Source organism: Nymphalis io, chromosome 19, assembly GCF_905147045.1.
Source record: "Nymphalis io chromosome 19, ilAglIoxx1.1, whole genome shotgun sequence".
Classification (NCBI taxonomy): Eukaryota; Metazoa; Arthropoda; class Insecta; order Lepidoptera; family Nymphalidae; genus Nymphalis; species Nymphalis io.
The window spans coordinates 7,040,707-7,066,580 of NC_065906.1; the positions used below are offsets into that span (position 1 = coordinate 7,040,707).

Genomic DNA, 25,874 nt, shown 5'->3' on the forward strand with positions numbered 1-25,874 from the left:
ATTGGGATTGAAATAAGAATATATATATATATATATATATATATACATATTATTTTGTATAATATATGATTTTTATATATGATTTTTATTTTATATGCTATATATAACATTAAACGAAGTCCAGGATATAACATGCATTAATTTTACTTAGCGATTTAATTAATACGACTTTTAGATATTTAAAAAATATCTAAATCAATTAAAATTTAAATCTACCAATTATTTTATGTATGCACACTGCCACAGACAGTTTGCCTTATAAACTTATTATATTCATAAATAAACTTATGAAGTAAATTTTATCATAAGCTGTATAAATAATAAAATGTAATGTTTGCCATTTGAATTGTAATATATGTATTATGAGTACTCCTAAGTTCAAATCCCAGGTCGGGTCAATAATAAGAATCTCAGTAGCAGCCCCGAGGATAGAAGTGTGTACATTCCCTTGCGTCGGGAAGTATGTAAAGTGGTCTTGCGTCTGATCTATAATCGGTCGTGTCGGATTGCCGTCCCGTCGGTTAGGGAATAGAGAGTGCACCTGAGTGCACTATAACGTTCTGCGCAGTTGGCTAATCTCTCTTGAGATTGACCGCCGTGGCCGAAATCGTTCAGAAAGATCAATTATCAAAAGAATCAAATTAAATTTGCTTGGTGATTCTGTGAAGCGGACCTCCTTATATAATCTGTATCTCCTTTTTTTTTTTTTTTATAGAAAAGGAAGGCGGACGAGCATATGGGCCACCTGATGGTAAGTGGTCACCAACGCTCTTAGACATTAGCATTGTAAGAAATGTCAACCATCGCTTACATATCCAATGCGCCACCATCTTGGGAACTAAGATTTTATGTCCCTTGTGCCTGTAATTACACTGGCTCACTCACCCTTCAAACCGGAACACAACAATATCAAGTATTGCTGTTTTGCGGTAGAATATCTGATGAGTGGGTGGTACCTACCCAGACGAGCTTGCACAAAGCCCTACCACCAGTAAAGTCCTTATGTAATCTGTACATTTCCCCCCATCTCTTAATATAGTTTAATGAAAGTTTATATGGAACTTTTGTCAATTTTCAAGCTAGAAACATAAAAATTGATATTTACAATATTAGTTATAGATAAATAAATACGTGATACTTAACATTTTAAAATTTACAATTTATCTAGTTATGAAGTAAATAACTTATAAGAAATTGTTGAGAAATAGATATGGACACAAAACTCCTTGTACTCAACACGCGTGATCGTTACGCGCATGCTTAGTAATTATGAAAATAGTGTTTGATAAGACAAATGTCAAAGCCTCTGTCAATGCAGTTTATTATAATATATTTTCATTAAATAATTTAATAAGTTTACTTGCATTCATTTCACCGGGTTATGGGCCCAATGAAGGGCCGAGATGGCCCAGTGGTAGTAGTAGAACGCGTGAATTTTAACCGATGATCGTGGGTTCAAACCCGGGCAAGCACCACTGAATTTTTATATGTTTAATTTATTTTTATAATTCATCTCGTGCTTGACGGTGAAGGAAAATATCGTAAGGAACACTGATATTCTGCCACATTTGTTGTGTGCCACACGTATTGGAACAGCGTGGTGGAAAAAGCTCCATACCTTCTCCTCAAAAAAGGAGAGGAGGCCTTAGCTCAGCAGTGGGACATTCACAGGCTGTTACTAATGGGCCCAGTAAGACCTATAAATATTTTTGTGAAATAAACAAGTCAATTATTAAAAAATTATAATTTCAAAAATTGTTCACGCAATTGTCGGCAAAAATATTGATTGAACTGATTTTTATCTTTTTTTGTATGTGCTTAGGTCCCCGGATGGTTTAGATTAGACCCGGTGGGCGGCGCTGCAAGATTTTCTTTCTAACAAAAATAAATAAATAATAGGAATTCTCATTTCATCGGTCAGTTAGCACGACTATTCCTTTTATATCATAGATTAAATAGAAGCTCGAACTTGAGGTTTTCGTTTAACTTGACAACTATATAGAAGATAATATAATTATCCGTTTACGCACCTTTACCTTAGTTTATATTTAAATATAGCACCTAGTTATTAAATCCGACATCTAGAATGTTTAAGATGATAATGGATATAATTGTTTTTTTTTTTTTTTTTTATAGAATAGGAAGGAGGACGAGCATATGGGCCACCTGATGGTAAGTGGTCACCAAACGCCCTTAGACATTGGCATTGTAAGAAATGTCAACCTTCGCTTACATAGCCAATGCGCCACCAACCTTGGGAACTAAGATTTTATGTCCCTTGTGCCTGTAATTACAGTGGCTCACTCACCCTTCAAACCGGAACACATCAATATCAAGTATTGCTGTTTTGCGGTAGAATATCTAATGAGTGGGTGGTACCTACCCAGACGAGATTGCACAAAGCCCTACCGCCAATAAAACTTACGTTTACGTACTTGATTTGTTCCCAATTCTTAATTATCCAAATCACAGTTTTGTAAGTTGCAAAGATAATGTAAAATTTATTAAGCTATTATATATTATATTGCTGATCACCTTACAAATTTGATCGATTTTTATTGGATTTTTCGTTATTCGAATTGGCTCATCTGGCTACACATATGATTAAGTAACTCATTTTGCTATTTTGCTGCGGCATACACACCACCAAAATTACCATATTACAGAATCTATACATATGTATAAGTGCCTATTATTTATTTCAATGTATTATATACTATTAACTAAAGTAGGCAAATAAATGTTTCTGTTAAGAAAAATGTTTGGAGCTTATTTATTTTATTCACAACGTTGCCATACTGCGCGTTATACGTACATATAACAATATTTCATACAAAACGCTTACCATGGTTTTAATTCGTCGGAATAAACCTAGATGAAAATTTAGAACGTGAATCTTTCTTCTATCTTAAATTAAGGGCTATCCCGACTAAAGTAAATGTATTTTAAAAAACATAACCTATTTTTAACTACTTCGTTACTAAAAAAAGAAACATTTTTTTTTTATTAGGCAAAGTGTTGTTTGATTTTTAATGTATAATAATATATGATATAACATTCGCTTTAAGACTTCGATTAATTATAAATATATATATATAAATATGACGATAAGTATGATTGATAATTACGGGCTAGCTTTATTAAATTTATTGGATTACATTTTTGTAAAAAATAAAATCAATGTTATACTTGAGTAGAGAAAATTGTAACATTTTTCCTGTTCTATAAATGAAATCAAATAATCATTGTTTGCGACCTTGATTGCGATCATTATCTACAATTATATTGAATCAAATGAAAATAAATAATACACTTATTCATCAATGGTATTATTATAAGAATTTTTTATATATAAATACGTAAACGAAAACCAGTTAAGTTCGAAAATTTCTCTTTTAAATTGAATGCAACGGAGCCGTAAGTTGAGAAAAGAGGGTAATGTTTAGAAAGTTAAGTAATTGTATGATACAAAATACATATTCAGTAATTATTTTAAACAACGGTGCTCATCCACTCAACTCAAATAAATATTTGATATCTCCGACTTTTTTGGCAGGCAAAAATAATATAGCCTTAAATTAAATGAACCGGTTGGCGTGGTTGGTAGATATTTGCCTTTCACGCCGAAGGTTGTGGGTTCGATTCCCACCCAGTACAGACATTTGTGTGCATGAACATGTCTGTTTGTCCTGAGTCTGGGTGTAATTATCTATATAGGTATGTATTTACAAAAGAAAAGTAGTATATGTAGTATATCAGTTGTATGGTTTCCATAGCACAAGCTTTGTACAAGCTTAATTTGGGATCAGATGGCCGTGTGTGGAAAATGTAAAAAAAAAAGTGATTGTAATATGGATTATGAACTTCTTTTGGTTCTATGTAATAGAAGTCTTGCTTAAGAATTTTTAAAGATTAGAATAGAAAAATAATCTAAAAATACGAGATAAACAGTCATTTTTAAAAGCTAAGAGATATAAGACGATCAGTGTGACACAGTTCGTGAACATATTAATTCATTAAAAGAGATTTTAATGAATTAATATGTTTTATTTTAAATCTCATTTTAGATCCTTGCCTTTATATTCTTCGTTTTGCATCTCAATTGAAATTTGAAGACAAAAAACACGAGGTCAGCATGACTGCACTACGCCTGGTGCAGCGAATGAAGAGAGATTCCATTCATTCCGGTCGGAGACCCTCCGGGGTTTGTGGTGCAGGTACGTTTACTTACATAAACAATCACTGTCGACATATCCGTCGGTTCTTCTCGGTAGAATCTCCATTCAGAATGTATTTACTAATATTGAATTTATATTCAATTCAATCCTGTAACGAGACACTGTAAAAGTACTATTTAAAGTCTATTTAAGTGAAATATATTGTTATTTAATTAGCCTTGTGTTTTATTTAATAAGTAATTTATCAATTGAAAAAAAATAAATGTGTATTTATTTCGATGTGTTCGTATATTCCTTTCAGCACTCCTAATAGCAGCGCGTCTGCACGATTTCTCCAGAACGACAGCGGACGTAGTGAGAATTGTCAAGATACACGAGTCAACACTGCGTAAGCGTCTCATCGAATTCGGCGAGACACCGTCCAGTGCACTCACCCTGGACGAGTTTATGACTGTGGACTTAGAGGAAGAACAGGATCCACCAGCTTTCAAAGCCGCAAGGAAAAAGGATAAGGATCGTTTACAGAAGGTATTGCGCATGCTTAAAACTAAAACTTATATTGTTTCGCGGCTGCTTAGTTAAACTTTGATTTCTCTTTTTCGTTGATCATTGATTGGAGATTCGAAAATAGAAGGCAGCATTGTTTGACTAATCAGCTTCTAATTAAGCTAGATTTGACATGAATACAAATTAATTAATTTACAATAAATCATCCTTGGGCTATTTTTGTAGCCGACCTTTTTCCGAGGTACAAATAACTTTGACTTTGACGCTCGCCTTATTAAGAAAATGTAAATATAAATGATTTCACGCAACACATACACACAAACACACACACACACACACACACACACACACATACACATACACATGGTAAAGTTGTATGTATAATTATTTCGTGATACGATTTATATTATATTACAGTTAATGGAAGAAGAAGATGGCGAAAAAGAGTTAACCGAGCTGCAAAGGGATATAGAGGCTCAGTTAGATAAGGATACTATAAAAAGAAAGAAAACAGCTCTCGTTCAATGTCCGATTCCCCCGATATTGTCAATGGGTAAATATACATTTTGAAACATTAATTACAGTACATAATATTCGGCATGTTCGGCAAGTACTCTGAAGAGTGCGTACCAACAATGCAAAGTGCATCACGAGGAGGTAACTGATCTGCACTCCAAGACGCAGTACCTACTCTGTAACTCTCTGCTCTCTACGCGAAAATATATTTACTGGTGGTAGAGCTTTGTGCATGCCCGTCTGGGTAGGTACCACCCACTCATCAGATATTCTACCGCAATATTTGGTATTGTTGTGATCCGGTTTGAAGGGTGAGTGAGCCAGTGTAATTAAAGGCACAAGGGATATAGCATCTTAGTTCCCAAGGTTGGTGGCGCATTGGTGATGTAAGCGATGGGTAATATTTCTTACAATGCCAATGTCTATGGGCGTTGGTGACTTATCATCAGGTGGCTCATATGCTCGTCCGCCTTCCTATTCTAATAAAAAAAAATATAGCTCTCTACATTCGAAACGCTTCAATCCTTTTTTCGCGGGACTAAAAACCGACACTGAACGGGGCACACAGGGAAACGCAAACGCGAAACCGCGAAACCATTGCATAACGGCTCTCGAAGCCTGTCGCACCGCGAATGTAGAGCGGGCTTGAGATATTTGTGTAAAAATAGTTTATCTTTTAAAGTCATATTATATTTATATTATATTATTTCATGCATATAATCTACACAAATAACTCTACTACTAGTTACTATGAAATCGTTTATTATAAAAGATATTTAAAGACAAAAAAATGGTTTTTGCTTTTATTTATTAGCGTATTAGTATGTATATTTGTTCATGTATTATTGATCCAGTTGCTTGTGTATGTACGTATGAAAGTAACGCTAGAAGCGCTATACATTCATGGACAGGTTAAGCAGTTGAGAGGCCCTATGGAAACTATGAAGTGGACGCTCCGAATAAAACCAGGGCGGTTCGGCAGTATCAACACCAAGTATATTTAAATGTCGAGGTGGAGCTTTTTTTTAATTAACGAAGGAGTTTCTAAACGTCTTGGTTACGGCCAGGAGTTAGATTAGCGTAAATAATTAACACTAAATAAAAGACCAAGATACCTCCATACCATTAGGGTCCTCATAACATCCCTATCCGACTTTAAAGTGAAATACATATAAATGAATGTCGAATATTATGAAAAAAAATATTAAAATATATAATTTAAATGGTGAATTATACTTTTTTACTGATTATTTCTTGAAACAATAAGAATATGGTAATCATATTTTTTTATATGTATTATTTTTTAATCCTTTTCAGACGAAGGTTCAACGGAAGATGCAGAAGCGTCTCGATTCGCGACTGAAGATACGTTGTCACTCATCGGTGAAATAACTAAGGACGTACAGCCCAACGAAGGTTCTAATATGAAGAATGAACTTCACTTGGAGAAAGGGCTCGGTAAGTAAAATACAAATATATTTATTCGGCATGATAATATATTAATTTAAAAAAAAAGCCGAGATGACCTAGTGGTTAGAACGCGTGAATCTTAACCGATGATCGTAGGTTCAAACCCGGGCAAGCACCACTGAATTTTCATGTGCTTAGTTTGTGTTTACAATTCATCACGTGCTTGACGGTGAAGGAAATCATCGTGAGGAAACCTGCATGTGTCTAATTTCACTGAAAATCTGCCACATGTGTATTCTACCAACCCGCATTGTAGTAGCGTGGTGTAATAAGCTCCAAACCTACTCAAAAGGTAGAGGAGGTCTTAGCCCAGCAGTGGGACATTAACAGGCTGTTACTGTATTGCTACGTAGAATATAAATTTATTATTTAGAAATAAACAATTAACAAATATTTTACACATTTTTTCGTTTTATTAGGTCCAGAGTTAGTCGTAATCGGTTTGGGCCAGCCTGAAGACAAGTCGGAAACGTTCGTCAAACCAGAAGGAAAGCAGCAACTCAACAAGGACTTGCATAACGCAGAAGATTTGCACCTCAGCAACCAAGATGAAGAGTACGTAAGCTCACTCATCATGACTGACGAGGAGGCCCGACATAAGACTCTCTTATGGCATAATATCAATGCTGATTATTTAAAGGAACAGAAAAGTAAGGAATTTAACAATGTATCATTTTAATTATATTTTACATGATGGCATTTTATAATTTTTTCTATTTAGTTTTAACCTAATTTGTGGTTGGTTTTTTGTAAGACCGTCTGTTTAGGTATCGGCCAGTTTTACTACAAGCACAAGGGACATGGCCAAGCCGAGATGGCCCAGTGGTTAAAACGCCTGAATCTTAACAGATGATCGTGGGTTCAAACCCTGTCAAGCACTACTGAATTTTCATGTGCTAAATTTGTGATTATAATTCATCTCGTGCTTGACAGTGAAGGAAAACATTATTGGAGCAGCGTGGTGGAATAAGCTCTAAAACCTTCTCCTCAAACAGGGAGAGGAGGCCTTAGCCCAGCTGTGGGACATTTACTGTACCAGGGACATATCTGTTTATATCTGTATAAGTACCACGTGTGCGGTGACGCAAATACAAGTGCCCTCTCTATTTATTTTTTCACTCTCATAATCCGATGCAATGGCTAATCCGGCACGGCTAGGAAGTGTTCAAACGCAGAAAAAACGGCTTATCACGCTTTTGCAAGTGTACATATTACTAACATCCACGCTCAGAGTTGCTGAGAACTTCTGGATGAAAAAGCCCAATAACGAAATATTTTTAATTTGAACTCGAAGTGAGTTGGCCTTATAAGTTAAATAACGAAACAGTTTTTAATATAAACTATACAAATAATTATTCCTAGCTTCATATGTTTCTAATTTAATGTAAAGTTAAAGAAGAAATTCGCGCTAGAGAGAAGGAAGAAGGCAAGGATAAAAAGCGCAAAGTCAGAGGCTCCTACAAGAAGAAGGTTGCGTGTAACGCCGCCACCGCCGGCGAGGCGATCGGCAAGATGTTGGCCGAAAAGAAAATGAGCTCCAAAATCAACTACGATATTCTTAAGACGCTGGACCAGCCAGGTACAGCAGCGAGTCCGACCACGGCAGCTGAACCAGCCCCGCAGAGCCAACCGACACGACAGGAGTGAGTTTTGTATTTCTTGTAATAAAATATTTGTTACTTAGCCTTAAATATCTCAAATTTGAAGTACAACTGAATTTAGTATTTTTTTACGTGATTGAAATATAATCTCATCAGGCCAGTAACACCGACGGTGATGGAGACGGTAGTGGAGACAGCGGTCCCGGCCTCGCCCGTGCCCCGCAAACGTAAGAAGAAGCCCGCCCCCACGTTCAACACGGCGCCCGCCACCCCCGGGCCCGCCACACCCGCGCGCGTCTCGTCCGCCCCCGCCACCCCCGCGTCTGACAACCCCGCGCAGACACAAGGTGTGTTTTAACACTATTTGTAAAATTATTCATTCAAAAAGCAAAAGAAACTTTACTGGTGGTAGGGCTTTGTGCAAGCTCCTCTGGGTAGGTACCACGCACTCATCAGATATTCTACCGCAAAACAGCAATACTTGATATTGTTGTGTTCCGGTTTGAAGGGTGAGTGAGCCAGTGAAATTACAAGCACAAGGGACATAAAATCTTAGTTCCCAAGGTTGGTGGCGCATTGGCTATAAGCGATGGTTGACATTTCTTACGATGCCAATGACCACTTACCATCAGGTGGCCCATATGCTCGTCCACTTTCCTATTCTATAAAAAAAGAAAACGGTTGGGGTCAGGTAAACTGTCCGGTCATAAAAGCAGTGCAGTTCACATACAAAATGGCAAGTGAATGATAGTGATGATATGTGTGAGTACGGTTAAAGACATTTATTTTCACAATAGATTTACATTAAAGTCACTTACAGAGAAAATTACAGAACAATTAGAAAAAAAGATATAATTAAATCGAATAGGCGTACACAGTAAAACAATGAATGTTACAATAATCTAATAATATAATAATAATATCGGTGCAGTGCAAGCAAGTGCGAGTAGTTTGTGACGTGAATGATATACAGAAATAAAGATAATGAACGGTTGGCTGAGCAATCGATTCAATCGTTACCCACAGCCAGTTGACCACGTGAGCCGAGCGACAACACACGTACAATTTCGATCGTTTGACGAGCCGGTACTTGCCTTTACTTGCCTTTCACGCTGAAGTTTGTGGGTTCGATTCCCACCCAGGACAGACATTTGTGTGCATGAACATGTCTGTTTGTCTTGAGTCTGGCTGTAATTATCTATATAAGTATGTATTTACAAAAGAAAAGTAGTATATGTAGTATATCAGTTGTCTGGTTTCCATAGCACAAGCTCTGTACAAGCTTAATTTGGGATCAGATAGTCGTGTGTGAAAAATGTCCCAGGATATCATTATTATTAACCCCCACCTTCGTACGGGTAAAATTCAAACAAAGTTATCCCTCCCATTTCCCTCCTTATAGATAATAAACCCTTAGCGGATCCTTACGTTATCCAATAAAACTTTTTTCAAAATTTCAGCTGCCTAGACTCAATATATTTGGTCTTGATAGGTAGTTGGGAGAAACGATTTTACAAGCAAATATAAAAACTCTTTGTAAATGTATTATATTCATAAAATGAATACCAATTTTGCCAGATGCAGCAGATGATTACGACGAAGACTTGGAAGCTGAAGAAACAGCCCCGGATGTCAGCGAACAGATGTCTCTCGCCGCGATGCTGAAAAATGGAGACGACGACGATTACTACGACTACGACGAATACTAGCGATGTATTAGTTTATATTAATATTTATTATTAGTAACGCTTGAATATAATATTTGTATAAGCGAAACATAAGGGATGTTATGGATTAATTAAAAAAAAAAATCTTCATGATTTTCCTCAAACGTCCACTGTTGGACAAAGGTCTCTCTCAAGGATTTCCACGATAGCCGGTCTTGCGCTATCCCCTCCAACGGCTGCCCACGACCCTTGCAATATCGTCGGTCCACCTTATAGGGGGAAATAGGCCGCCCAAACTGCGTCTTCCGATTCTTGGTCGCCATTCAAGAACCTATTTACCCCAGCGGCCGTCAGTTCCGTGAGCGATGAGCCTCGCCCACTGCCACTTCCATTCAACAATGCTTAAAGAAATCAAACAAGTTTCTTAGGAAAAAATATCACAGCATTTTTAATACAATTAGTATAAGAGTGTATCGGTAGTGAGTAGTGACTGTTAAATATTAGTCGAAAGACATTCGAACAGTGCTTTGTACAATTTTGTGCCTTCTCAACGAAGAGATCGCTTTACAGTTATACAGAGAATCTCAATGTCAAAAATTAACGCCTTCAAACATTAATTGCCTTTAAATTGAATGGATATTACAAAGCAATACATAACTTACGTAATATATGGTTGTTTTTTATATTTTTATAAAATTTAATAAGGAAAAGTATTTTTAAAGGTAGTATGTAGCGGAAATTATGTTTATAACGAATATAAAAAAGGAGTAATGATAGTGAAATAAAAGTTAAGAACTCGCTACTCTTAAAGTAAGTAGAACATATATATCTCTGCTCTATGTAGCTTATGTAGGATTATGGAACGCTAGTAACGCTCGCGTCCATGAATATTACGACAAGTAAGGAAATAACAAACAAGGGAGATTAAAATTAATTTAAATATAATAATAAACAGATCATTCAAATCCACAGTAGCATTAATTAAATACGAATTACATTACAAGAAATTGTAGATCTGAGAACATTTGTGTTTATCGATCAGCGTCTCACCGTACTTGTATGTATTGTATGTTTGAAATTAATCTGTGGTATTACTCATACAAGTAATACCACAGATTATTTAGATCTCGACCAAAGGTGACATGTCAATTCAATGGTATGATTTTTAGCTAATTTAACTCTGCCATTGGAATCGAATATGCTATTATAAGCTATAACGCTTAACAATGTTAGTATAGAAGACTTTCTTGAAATTCGTAATATTTATGGATACTTCCATATTTAAATATTTTTAAGGTTAAGGTTATATTATCCTAAATAATAGACTGTTAATGATATGTTATTTATGAAAAAGTTAGGAACAGATGAATGTGGAGTTAATTAATTATGTTAATATGTTATCATATTTAACTTAAAAATAAAATATGAATGTAAAAGGATTTGTATACCTATAAAACCTTTTTCGTTTTATTTTTAAACGCTACCAAAGGTTTATTCAGTACCGTCTTGGTTTTGTAGCCATTTTTTTCTGGCGTGTATTAAGTATGGATAAAGAAAATTTTCGTTAAGCTAGGAACTAAACTAGTTGTAGTAATTTTAAATGGATGTAGCTTAGAATGTTTAACGTGATTTTGGTCGTTATAATTACCGTAATTACCACGAGGTGAAAAGAAACACAAACGATTATGTGGGTTAAATTACAAAACAATTTATTCGTTTCATATTACTATTTTTTTTAATAATATTCATGTAGCAACATTTATTTTTATAAATACATCTTATAATTTACTTCTGTTATATTTTTCATTCTAACAAAGAATGTTAACATGTTATGTAAACTACTTTAGATCTCAACCAAGCGATTTTATAAGACTAATAAAAATTATATGAAATATAAGTATTACTCTATTTGTATTGTTACTGCGTAATCTTAAAATTATATACGTACCTTAATAAACGGCCGATTTTTAAATTTGGCAACACAACTGGTAACATAATAAATTGTGGTCAAAAAACAATGTCTTACATACAAAATGTATTGTCTATTTTGTTGGCCCTTAATTCGCCTGGAGCCGATCCTGGGTGCAGAATCAGGCCATGATTATCATAAAATGCATTGTCATCAGAACTAAACCAAAAAAATTCAAATCCGTAGAATAAGAGGAAGTGATTCTAACTCAGCTTGCCTAATAAAACAAAATTGCAAGTAAAACGACAGCCTGTAAAAAATATAAGACAAAACATGCTTAACAACAAAGTGTCACATACAAATTGTGCCTAAATGAAATTGTATAATAATATTGGATGTATTTTTTGTATTACTTAAGTTCAAATAAGTTATTGTTTTGTTTTTCATACGTTCCATTGCAATGGAATGAAGTGTAGATGAGATTTACCATGACTATTAATCTACCTATTATATTATGAGTTGTATGTGACTCCGTAATAATGAAATTATAATTACTACTTCCTATTTTTTGCAATATTTTGTTAATTATAGGACAACTAAAGCATTCGAGTAGGTTGCAATTTGCATCTGAATTTGATAGCAACAAACAATTATATTTCAAGCTCTAATAATAGTGATAATCTCTAGAAATGTTAACATAATAAAACAAGAGATTAAAAATAGTTCTACTATTATTTTTGTCATACAATATCCATTCTTTTATTTTATGTAAGGGTTTTTTTTATGATAAAGGCCAAATAAAGATTAAAACTGTTTTTTTTATTTTACTTATATAACCAAGTGAGTCTACTTGCCATCCTCTTAATTTTTGTGGGAATTTTTGGAAGCTGAAACTGAAAAGAAATGTTATAAAATTATCGCCAACCGTTAAAATCCAAGGAACCAGAATATTCATTTTACTATAACCAACACTAGCGCAAATTAGTTCACGTAATGTATTTTTGTACAAAAAATTAAATAATTGAACGATTTTTAATAATTTTAAAAGTTTTTACTAGTTTGTTAAGAAGGTTCATAATTTTTAGCTAATAATAATTAGTATATACAAATAAAAATAAAAGCAATTACTGTACATACATACATTTATAATATAAGTAATAGTATAGATTATGTGATAATTTATAGCATATTAAAAATATACAAATACAGTTTATTATTTGTGAATTTATTACTGGACTTATAAAATAAACTTTAAAAATTAAATTCCCTTTTATTCAGGCTTTTCAATCTGTTTTAAAAGCCATGAAATAGAAGGCGCTAAGCTAAAACGTCTGAACTGTCTTCGTACTTTTAACCGTGTAACCAACGTACATTTACTTACACCGTCAACTGACGTCAGAGAGACGTCTGACCACAGAGTAATATGGCGTCCACTGCTTCCAGCGTTTTGGTGAAATTACGCGCGAAATAGTACTGCGTTGTTAGCACTATAAAACCTAAATGAGACAATTTTTAAAAACGGGTGTTATACGCTATTAAATTACAAAAAAAATACTTAAATTACAGAGTAAAAAAATCGTTGCTGAAAAGTTGCAGTGGAAATAAGTTTCTACAGTGCGTAAATATAACAATTTACGTTTGTAATGTTGGTTATCCTGAAAATACAAACTTAACAGCAGTGAAAATGTATTACGTGAAGTTAGCTTTATTCTGTTCTACAACACAATTGCATTTTAGTTTGTGTTTACGGGTATAAGATTTCCAACATACTTAAATACTGTTAAACTTGTTTAATAACAATTATTTCCCGATTTTTACTATAAGAAAAAGTGATAAAAACAAATACGAAACGATTATTACAATAATTCATGTCCTTAAAAGTGAAGTGCGTGTTTTACAGGGTCGGTGGAATTATGAAGAGTAGTGTATTTATCGCTCTTTAGCGATGTGTGAATTGATTAAATCGAATTGATGGTGTTTTTTATATAATACATGGTGTTTCCGATATTGCTAGTTTCGTTTGTAAAACATAATTCGAATCATAGGGTCCACAAACGAGCAGACGGATTCTATCATGGTCGTAAAACGGTAAGTCGTTACAACGTGGTCTTTCCATAAAAAAACAATATGTTTGAACGTACACTTTGTTTGATAACTATTTTTAATATATGTATATTAGAGTAATACTTAGCTTACAAGTAAGCCTTATGTTTTAAAAAAAATAAAAAACAATATTGGCGTCGCATTTAATACAGTGAGTTTGCTAAGTGCAAAGCTATATACATTTTAAGTATTCTTTGTTTACATTCTACGATTATAATAATCGAAGTTAAATTATTATTTTCAATACTCTAATGAAAATAGACGCGTTTATTTAACAATAAATGTCAAATGTTTGGACAGATATGATTTTGTTTACATTGTGTCGATTTTATCGATTCGACGATAACCTCATTTCTATAATAAACTTCTTTATTGTTTAATAATAATAAAAAAGTGGTTGTCCATTGAAACATTTGATTAGTGTTCTGTTTAGAAATAATTTAACTACCCACTTAGGTTGTAAACAAAGGTAACAACATTAACATTAGTTGAATTCTTGTATCATATTTCTATTGACTGTCCAATTATCCTATATCCAAAATTTATAGATATAAATAAAGCATATTAATTTTGTGACATGGATCTATGTGAAATTATAATAAGGTAAGGTATTTAGCTATAAATTTTTAAAGTAGGTAGGTAGGCAGTATTTCTTAAAATAAGTTTAAGAAAATTTGTAGAAAGAAAAAAATTAAAATCTATTACTATATTCTGACTTAACTGAATCAAATTTCTCATTTGAATGTAAGTTTACCATTTTATTTGAAAATTAGTTATTATATTCAACAAATTTATTATTGATTATGCTAATTAGCAATAATCCAAATTATAATTCAAGCAATATTAACAGACATTTGTAAGTAAAAATTCTATACAAAAATGTAATACATTTATTACTAAACTGATCTCAAAATTTAGTACAATAAAGTGTATTTGCTATATCTAAGGCCAAATGATTAGATGAAAAAATGCGAGTATATGTTTATATAAAAATAAATAATACTACATATATGGTATCTAGAGAATTACCTGTAAGCAAGTAAATGTGTGTCACTGAATTCATATTTCATTTATTAAGTTTTATATTGCACACAATTTACTAACAGTATGAAAGAACAGGTAGTACATAAATAATGCAAAGGCCGCATTTCCATTTAGTAATATGTTCCTAAAAAAAAATTAGGCAGGAAAAATAATATTATATTTTTGGGCTTCATCTTTTGAGAATGAGAAAATGGCGGGTAGTAATCAACTACTTTTAGCAGAGAACTTTTAACAGAAATTACCATATGTAAACTATAAATTTACATTTCCTAGAATTTTTTCTGATATGCATGTTACCCCATGATACTCTCTATTCAAATTACAGGCCAAAATTCTATTTTTGGTATTATTTTGTAACCTTCAGTTCCCTGAGTACAAACTTAATTGATACAAAATAACAATAGATATTCGGCAAATGCAACTGGATTTTTTATAAATATTTTCCATTATGTAATATGTAGGTCTCTTAGTGATAAAAATTTGTTTGTCCATATATCTATAGTTCAACCTTGCAAAATCATATATTTTAGCAAAATTAATGTTTATTTTTCAGTGAGAATGATTCAAACTAATATTGTTAATGTGTTGTTTACATTAAAGATTGTAAGAAACAACATTGTTTACCGAGCACTTACCGTGAGGAGCATTCCATTTCTGGGTTACTGAAGTTCTATATATAATTTAACCTTTACCATGAACAAAGGGCGATGACGTTTGAGGAACCCTCTAGCCCTCTCTCATTTAACTTTCATAAACGTGGGGTTTGCGGAGCGTCTAGCGACAAAGCCGGTTCGCGAAGTTTCGTAAACAAAAACTGGAGATATGTAAAACGCTGTTTGAATCAACATAAAAACGGATATCAAAGTTGTTTTCCATGTTTTAATTTTATGATTTCTTTCATATTTAGACATATAAGAATATATTTATAGTGTTTTGTACACATTGATGGTCTACGAGTATGTTAATTTACTGTTAATAATTCATTGTTTGAATAATCGTTTATTAACAATAACCTTGATACATGCGTATTTGTGCACGTAATGAAGTAGCGTTTTGATTTACGTTTCCCCAGCTGTGGGATAAATACGAGTTACCAATTACTAGTATAGTTTGGCTACCGGCTAATGTTATTTAACACTTATGTATAATTACAAACAAACCCGGTTAAAACCGGTGGGTTCAAACCCGGGCAAGCACCACTGAATTTTCATGTGCTTAATTTGTGATTATAATTCATCTCGTGCTTTACGGTGAAGGAAAACATCGTGAGGAAACCTGCATGTGTCTAATTTCACTGAAATTCTGCCACATGTGAATTCTACCAACCCGCATTGGAGCAGCGTGGTGGAATAATCTCCAAACCTTCTCCTCAAAAAGAGGAGAGGAGGCCTTTAGCCCAGCAGTGGGACATTCACAGGCTGTTACGGGATATATAATTACGCTGAAATATAAAAAAAGTTCCATTCCCTGAATTTCTGATAAGAATTCCGGGAATTTTGATTGCTCATAAAATAAATATAATAAATATGCACTCGTCTAAAACATTTATATACTAGTTATACCAACAATATAGGACAATATACTCAATGATTTTTAGTTACGTCATTGCTAATGGTACTCTGCAATTTTTATTTTATACGTATTTAACAACTCATTCGTGAAAATTGATCGTAAACTTATTCATAAAAGTATATACATGTATTGCACTTCATGGCTACGCTGTATTCTCGTAAAAAAATACTTTTATTCCATAGTGTTATAGATTTAGCTGTTAAAAAAATTCAAAGAAGAAAAAAAAAACGTTTCTTTCATAGTCCGCGCTTTGCATTTTTGAATACATAGAACAATTGAAATAAATTGCAAACATAAAGACTACATATACGTGGTATGTATCGGTATTTATATATAAAAAAAAGTGTTAAAGTAACTATTTCTGTTAACTAAACAGATTAATACTACAAGGGATTTAATGTTACGACATGCACAGACTTTTTTAGAGGTTCCTGCTTTATGACCAATCGTAAAACCCCTGGGCCTGTCTCGTCGAGATAATGAAAGGTGATTCAATATTACACCGAAAAAGCCTTATTTACGGTCGGTTTTTTAAATCATGGCTCACGGAAACATTTAAATTAACCTAATTCTGTATAGAAAATATTTTCTTGCAAAGATGTTATGTAATAAAATGCTGTAGTCATATTTTATTTATATAAAGTAAATAATGCAAAAATTTGTATCCAAATGTGCAGTTTATTCAAAAGAACTGGATAGGAAATTAACTAAAAACACTTTCGTTATGTACTAAAGTTTTTAAGTTGAAGTAAGAATGTTGCTTAGCCATAGGTAGTTCGACGTCACTTCCCTTTGATGTTATTCTGCACCTGCCTTTCCCGTGACACCACCTGCGCAGCAGATGTTCCGTCGACCGTACGACCATTATCCCTTTAGTCAAGCGGGAACAGTGCCATACAAAGTTTCGTATAATAATCGCTCAGTGTATGAGACAAGTAAGACATCGGTAATAAATTGTTAAGAGTACGTTATACAATTAATTATTAATTAAATTTAATTGGTTAAAATTTGGCATGATTAATCAGAAGTCTCGACGGTAATATAATAAAAGCATTAAAGTAGAACATTTTGAGCATTATATATTATTTATTGTTATTTTTTTGTAAATGGAAAAGCGACGTTTGTATTAAAGAAAATAAGGCTAATATTCTTTTATACAAACGTCACTTTTTGACAATCACAATTGTCTCGAACGCTCTCACATAAAGGAGTTCGAATAAATTATTCAATATGTTGAACCCCTCGGAGTGTTCGGGCACGTGCCTCGTGTATTACCCGACTGAGTGTATCGTCGAGTTGATTCCATGAATTTTATAAAAGCGCTTGCGACTCTTTACTTGGTCGATTAATCAGGAGGTCAACCCTGCGATGCATCGTACACGCACCGAATTACGAGTGACGGCGTGTTCTGGTTCATTGAACCCCCGCATTGGTTGACCTCTTTGAGTTTTCCGAGAAACGTCAAATTTGGGTTATAGGATCATAAATTCCGATTATGTACGTAATATAAAAGCTACGAGTGTTAAAGGGAAAACTATTATTTATTTAATTAACTTTGTAAGTGCAGTCTGTTTAAACATAACTTGTAACTTTAGACATTTTGAATATTTACGTAATGTTTTTACTACATACAATCACTAAAGCATAATATGTATTGTTCGCAATGTCACATTTTTTATTTATATGTTTAGTCACACGTAATTTTTTTTTGTCTCAAATTAACTAATGCACTACATAAGTTATACGTAACAATTTTGTTAACGAGCTGTTATTATCGCGACGACGTTTGTACGTTTTAAATACTATATAATATTTTTATATAACCATAGTATATTGTACATGTAAATAAACCCGTAAATAGTTATTACGTTTAAAAAATAGTTTCAAAAAAAAAATTCCATTACCATATACCGCTCTTTTACTTATTTTTATTATATATATAATTAGATAAAACTTTACAAGTTTATATAATAAACTATATATATATAATCAATAATTTTCTATGTATGCCATGTATTAAGGACAAGGTTTCAATGTGTGCAACAACGTTCGCGTGTAGAGGATGCGTTATATTAACTTCGTACGAAATTACAATTCTTGTTTATTGCGATGTGCTATTAGTCATTGCACATGTAGACTACTAGATTGTAGATACATAAATATAATAGTGCAGCTGTCGAGCTATTCAGTAACGAACTCGAAACTCAACTTATAACACGATCGTGAAATGTCAGTAAGTAATACGCGAGATTGGCTTTAATAATTATAAACTTTAAAAGATACTCGCAAGTCATCAACGTAAGCCGGGTTGAAACCTTTCACGTGTGAGATACGAAATGAGTTCTCACAGAATAGCACTGCTGTTAGTTTCTATTAATTATTTATATATTGGTAATCCAACAGAGCTATGGACAATTAATGAATATTCTAAGTATATAATACTAGTTCTCGCCAATGTGTGAAGAGGGGCGTGGGGTGCTAGATACCCTATATCTTATTGTACCCCTGATAACGTGGATGCAAAATTACATAATGGCCAGTTGTATAGGTGAGACTTGAAATAGTCAGGATAGCATGCGAAAGCGATCCCGTGGCGCTCCCGTTAAGACGGAAAAGGTACCGCTGGTTTTTAGTGCGTATTCCGATGTTCGGGGCGCACTCGGCGCCTTGGACACCGGCGAGCCCACTGTTCCCGTGGGGGAAACGCGTAACGCGTTTTTCCAGCATAAAAAAGGTGACATGAAAGCATAAGAAACAAATAAACAAACTAACTTTCGCATTTATAATATTAGTTAGAATGAAGAAATATATTTATAAAGCCGAAAAAGGATTACACTACAGTGTAATCCTTTTTCGGAAAAGGATTACACTACAGTGTAATCCTTTTTTTGTAAACATTACATCTACAAACATATATTTTACAAATATATATATATTTGTAAAATGAGGAGCCGGTTGGAGTGGTTGGTAGAACACTTGCCTTTCACGCCGAAGGTTATGGGTTCGATTCCCACCCAGGACAGACATTTGTGTGCATGAACATGTATGTTTGTCCTGAGTCTGGGTGTAATTATCTATATAAGTATGTATTTACAAAAAAAAAAAGTATATGTAGTATATCAGTTGTCTGGTTTCCATAGCACAAGCTTTGTACAACCTTAATTTGGGATCAGATGGCCGTGTGTGAAAAATGTCCCAGGATATTATTATTATTATTATTATTATATTATATATTATATTATATATATATATTAGTACGAATACGAAATACTAATCATCTCTATGTAATGCTCGTCTGGGTAGGTACAACCCACTCATCAAATATACCGCATAACAGCTGTACTTGGTATTATTGTGTTCCGGTTTGAAGGGTGAGCTAGTGTAATTACAGGCACAAGGGACCCATTGGCGATTTAAGCGACTCGACTTCGCTTTCGACGAGAAAAGTACGCGTAAAGAAAAGTAAAGTACACTTTGTACTCATCTATCTGCAATAATAGTATCATGTTAGTTGTTATTCAAAGATATTCAAACTTAGATTAATCTTAAATTTAGTTTTCATTATCATTATCTTAATCTCAATCGTTCCCTATACTTTAGCCTATTAATCTAATTTAAATAATACTTTATAATTATGGTTATAAAGGTGTAAAGTAATTCACAAAAGTTAATTAATGTTTTCAGTATGTTTTAAGCCCGTTAAACGCTTAATATCCTTTTTTTGCTTTGATTCAGTGTTAACTTCCGGCACTCGAATAAAAAAAAGTACGGTTGGAATGAGCGTTGTCGGCTCCAGTTGATGTGACCGTTGCCTTCGAAGAATTTAAATTTATGTTTGTATACAATTTAAATTCCATTTTCAAACTAAGTGTTCTCTAAACAAATTAAGCATCAGAACATATATAACACATTATTTTAATCATCAAATATGAATGAAGTATTTTTTTTATTAAAATGCACGACGTTTTTTATTAAAATTTAAGTTTTAAATAGTTTTTTTTACCAATTTCGAATGTCATTGATATTTATTTATATACTGTTTGTACATTTTTAATTGAATAAGAAAATAACTGTCGGCACACAATCAATCTTAGCAGCCGCTACGGATTTGATCGATTTAGCAGTTTCTAAATGGAGCAGAAATGAAAGTCCGTATTTAATCGAGAAATTAGAGTAGCTTTGTTGAATGAAACCCCTGCTTCTTGGTAAATAAAACCATTCAATACAATTTATTTAGCTTGGTAATAAATTATATCATCAACACAATACATTTTTTTTTTGTATTTGTAGAGAATATTAGCGTTATTATAATATTTAATTGTATCAACATGTCGCTAAACTTTTGTAATCAAATAATAAATAGCTAGTTCCATCTCAACTCTTGTTTACCAAAAAAATAGAAGGAAGCAATAATCTAGCAATTGAAGATTAATAACATTGAATTCACCAGAATAAACATTATTTAATTTTATTGTTACCTTAATATATGTATAAGTATTGGGGCAGTTTTAAATATACATATATATATATATATATATATATATATATATATATATAATCACAAATTTATAAATGAAGCTATTTAAAAGCCAGTGTTAATTTTATATTTTCTTTGTACTGTATAATATAGTACCAGCTCGTCAATATTCCACTGCGGAGCGAGGGCTCCTCTCCAGTTAAGGACCCCCTCTCCTTGGAATTTATTCCATCACGCATCTCCACTGTGTTATACACTGTGCTAACTGAATTATGTTTGAATGACGTCTGTTTGTATGACGTCTCTTTATGTTTTTTTTGCGCTCAAGATCCCAATAGTGCCATACCGAATTCTAATTCGCGATCTGTTTTTAAAATCAATATGTTATATTCACTGGGCCATCTTGGTTTTCATATATTATACTTATCTAAATATTTTGACCGATAGCGTTGTTACAAATCAGATGCCAATGCCGTTTGCCGTCTTCGTCGTATTCATTATCAATTTGGTTACTAATTATATGCGCTTCAATTAAAATCTTTTCTAAATGATGATTCACGGTTTGCTTACCTAAATGTAATTTACCGTATTCTAAACAAAAATTACTTATAAGTTGGTCGTTTTAAAGTCAGCTATGACAGGAGAAATCCTAATAAATGGTCACCCTAAACGGATAGAACTGGCAATTTAGATAGAAAGTGAGCCCGGGCCAATCGCCCAAGATCGTGACTGTGTGAGCGGAGAAAGTACAAGAACAAGGGGGTTTGGTATTATGTAATCTCTCATTGTTCCGTCCCGTATTTTATATATACTGTATGTTTCACGATATATTTATATTTACATCATACTAATGTTTCATTGAATTCGGTGCGTTTCGTATGATTTATGTGAGTGAATTAGAAAAACTAGTTAAGACTGGTTAGTATTAAGTATCGCGATACTTTATTTAATACATCAACATTTTTAGTTTGGTAGTCGTTTTAAGTTTCATAACATACTTAAGATCTGTAATTATAATAATGCCTAGTATAGACCGAAAATCATTTAAAATAAGGCTTAGAAAACAAACAATCTCTAGAATACGATAGACAGAGCTAATTAATCACAAGCGGAAATCGAATCCGAGATAAAAGTAAATAGCGATTGTGTTTTTTCAGTTAAACTTTATCAACCGTCGATCATAAAACAATGTCAACGGCTGATGAGTCAAAGGAATTCCGTAGTGTAGGTGCGATGATACGTAAACTTCCGTTGTTCCTACAAAAGAGTCAGTAGGCTTCACGACAAACCGGATACCGTACGCATACGCTTAGTTCGATTATTATACTACGAAAATCGACCTTACGACGTGCTGAATCACAATCGAGCATTCTTGGAATAATGTTGTAATAATTCTGGAAATCACGGAGTCTAAGATCATATGGCTAAGTTCATTCATCGATAGCGCTCATATCTTAAATGTAAAATGTATTCTCGAAGCGATAAATGACAGTTCATAACGCGAAAATTATATCAATACATTGTATTAAACACTTCGTTTAAGTAGTAGTATTTATCTACGGCTATTAAAATTGATTGATTGTAAGATTACACGTTTATACTAGTTTCGACTTGTGTTATAAATTCGTATGAACGGTTAATAAACCCGGAAAACAAAGCTATCCAGATCTTCTACTGGATTCCGTGATAGTTTTTTTAAATAATGTAAATTAAATCGAAGCAGACAAAAGCGAGACAAAATTAAGGAGTGCAGCGATCAATCCTAGACATGTAAATGCAGATAATTACGATCGTCACGGAATATCTTAATCAGAACTTGCGTAATTGTTTTACATAAAAACGAGTATTATTATATATAAATTATTTTTCTGTATAAAAACCGATATGCTGTGTAAATTTTAAGGCTATACGTATAATAATTTTCAGGGCGTGTTTCCCATTTTTTATTACATACAAGATGCTTCCTCACATCGGATGGCCTCTTTAATGATGCATTGAGTCAAGTGTTACCAATAAGTCGGACAACTCAAAGACTAATAATTCTCTCGTCTATTTTTAATCTCAATATTATTTTAACAACTATCTTTAATGTAATAACGAAGGGCAAGATCTCAGAAATTTACGAGAGGAAAGGGGAGAAGTGACGAGTGGCTTGACCCTCTGCCAAGATTCACGGCCGCTTGAATTAATCTTTTTATCCGACGCCGAGCTCGTTTTTAATCGAATTTCCGAGCCCTGACATTCTTTTGTTCTTTTCAAATAATAAAACGAGCTGAAACCGGCTAAAGTAATATCTGCTAAGTTATTTATGTCACTCTTTACTCAAACGATAAGTAGATAAGTGAACGTATGTATTTAGAGCTCGAGTGACCCAGTTCTGCATTGTGGACCGAGTGCAGTCATAGACAAACCGATAGCTTATCGTGTATACGATCGATAAACCACTCAAACAACGAGTAAGTCACTTATGACTCGAGTACAAATTGCATTTGCGAATACTACGTTTTATGTTTTCTTGCGCATGTACATAAATAGATGTGGGTCGTTGCTATACAATTTGCGGGGAAGGTGAACAAACTCGCTGTAATAAAATCACTCTTAACATTGTAAAAACCGTTCCAGTAATTCGGCCCATTTTCAAAATATCATTTTTACAAGTACCAATAATCTACTAAATTATAATTTAAATAATAACAAATATTTTATTGTTATTTAACACGAACCTTAATTATATTGGAAATATTTTTTTAACTATAATTAATTAAACGACAAACTATATTTTACATATAATAGATTATAACGTTAAATGATTAAATTCACATATTATGTAAAGTTTATTCGATAGTATAGTCGAAATATAACGCATTACTACTAATTATTATAAATGCGAAAGTTCGTGTTTTTATGTTTGTATGTAACGTTAACGTACAACGAATGGTTTCTAATGAAATCAATTTACTGGTGGTAGGGCTTTGTGCAAGCTCGTCTGGGTAGGTACCACCCACTCATCAGATATTCTACCGCAAAACAGCAGTACTTGATATTGTTGTGTTCCGGTTTGAAGGGTGAGTGAGCCAGTGTAATTACAGGCACAAGGGACATAAAATCTTAGTTCCCAAGGTTGGTGGCGCATTGGCTATGTAAGCGATGGTTGACATTTCTTACAATGCCAATGTCTAAGGGCGTTTGGTGACCACTTACTATCAGGTGGCCCATATGCTCGTCCGCCTTCCTATTCTATAAAAAAAAAACTTGAAATAGGATATATGATACTATTTTTCCTTAAGACAGTATTACATAACAAAATACATCGTTTAACGAATGCATACCGCAGTGAAACCGGTAACTGATAATAATTAATTCTCAATCAATTGTAAGTAGAACTATATTATTACAAATTCTTATTTTTATCAACGGGTCAAGATACTAAGGTTAAAAGTCAAGATTAACAAGCTGTGTGATCACGGCTATGATAGGTCGCAGTTACTTACATTTGTTGCGAGTGATTTATGTGGCGTCCTCTATGTATCTTGTAAATTTATTTGTATGATAACTTTATACGACAAAATGTCTATCCGTAAATAAAATGATATTGTGTTTCGAGTGAAATGAAATATATTTTTTTGTTTGCGTGCTTGTCGAAATGTTTTATTGCCAACACGTACTAAGCTTTAAATTTAAATGAATTTTTCTTTTTAACTTCAGTTAATTACATGAAGTGTAAATGAAGAAATTATTCTGTTTTTATTTACCGCAATGCTGGAGGAATTATTCATTGATTATTAATGTTTTTGTCAGCTATTTACTCAAGTTATACGTCGTATATACTTTATTTTTAAAATAATTCCATTAACAATGACTTAAAATAGTCTAAAAAAACAATAAAACCGATATTGTCAAGAAGTTAGCTTTGCGTAAGTTACGGTGCATCGTCCGCGACCGGTTTCCCGCGCCGGTCATAATATACCTCACTAATCTTGATACTTGACCCACAGCTGTCCCAAACCAGTTTTAATAAAGATCATAGTTAGCCCGATCAAGATTTCTTTGTAGCGGAAGTCGGGATCGTGAAGATGGTGGGCGGTAACAATTATCCCGACACTAGTTAGTACGCACCGAGAACTGCTTCGAGTTATTAGTACCTCTTTTTACTATTAATGATTCTAAAGGACAGCTAGTCCTTGTTAAATTTCTTTACATATAAATTAGTTCCTTATCTGTAGTGTTATGAATACATTGTTTTCTTTAACTATATTCATATTTATTGAACGTGTTAGTAGTTAAGTGTTTTACTAATTATTTCCTGTAAATAACTTTTTGGTTATTTTTTTTCAAATTTTTATATAATGCTTCTATTAACATCTAAAAGGATTAAATGCAGTACATAGAAAAATGTTATTTTTTTTTTTAAATATATATTTTACTAATTTAATAAAATAAATATAATAACGGTTATTTAAAATGTATTGATATAATTTTAACCGGCTATGAAAATGTTTTTTCCGTTAAAACCGTTTATAATGGTTTTTTTTTTATTGCGTCACTGATAAAAAATGCTCTAACTCACAATGTGTCACATTCAAAATAATATTCAATTATTAAGACAAGTTCGAAATGGTTTAACAATGCTTAGTGGCTGGATATTATCGATTTAATAATTTAAATTACACGTTATGGAGATGCACTTAAAACGAAAAGACGTTTGTAATAAAAATGCTGTCCAATTATAAATAATGTCCGATTTTGGTCTTGATATATGCCGTAACAGACATATGATTTCATTCTCTAATTAACAATACCAAGAATCTAACGATACTTGATTTCTAAAAA

The 25,874-nt window shown here is 33.0% G+C and overlaps 2 protein-coding genes across 3 annotated transcripts in view; both read left to right on the forward strand.

Moving 5' to 3' along the window:
* LOC126775960 (transcription factor IIIB 90 kDa subunit) overlaps nucleotides 1-12,525 on the forward strand; it is a 32,561-nt gene extending 20,036 nt beyond the window's left edge. Inside the window, exons 5-12 of the mRNA XM_050498188.1 lie at nucleotides 4,068-4,217; nucleotides 4,480-4,706; nucleotides 5,103-5,238; nucleotides 6,519-6,659; nucleotides 7,091-7,321; nucleotides 8,062-8,314; nucleotides 8,429-8,619; nucleotides 9,851-12,525. Coding sequence (XP_050354145.1) covers nucleotides 4,068-4,217; nucleotides 4,480-4,706; nucleotides 5,103-5,238; nucleotides 6,519-6,659; nucleotides 7,091-7,321; nucleotides 8,062-8,314; nucleotides 8,429-8,619; nucleotides 9,851-9,981 — 1,460 coding nt within the window. The 3' untranslated portion in view covers nucleotides 9,982-12,525. The remainder of the gene's footprint in view (nucleotides 1-4,067; nucleotides 4,218-4,479; nucleotides 4,707-5,102; nucleotides 5,239-6,518; nucleotides 6,660-7,090; nucleotides 7,322-8,061; nucleotides 8,315-8,428; nucleotides 8,620-9,850) is intronic.
* A 1,025-nt stretch (nucleotides 12,526-13,550) lies between these two features.
* Nucleotides 13,551-25,874, forward strand: part of LOC126775980 (protein pellino) — a 51,965-nt gene continuing 39,641 nt past the window's right edge. The window contains exon 1 of one of the 2 annotated variants that reach the window (XM_050498225.1): nucleotides 13,551-13,936. In XM_050498225.1, the coding sequence (XP_050354182.1) occupies nucleotides 13,923-13,936 (14 nt within the window). In that variant the 5' untranslated portion in view covers nucleotides 13,551-13,922. Of the gene's footprint in view, nucleotides 13,937-14,513; nucleotides 14,555-25,874 lie in introns of those variants that run through there. The other variant, XM_050498224.1, reaches the window with a different exon arrangement.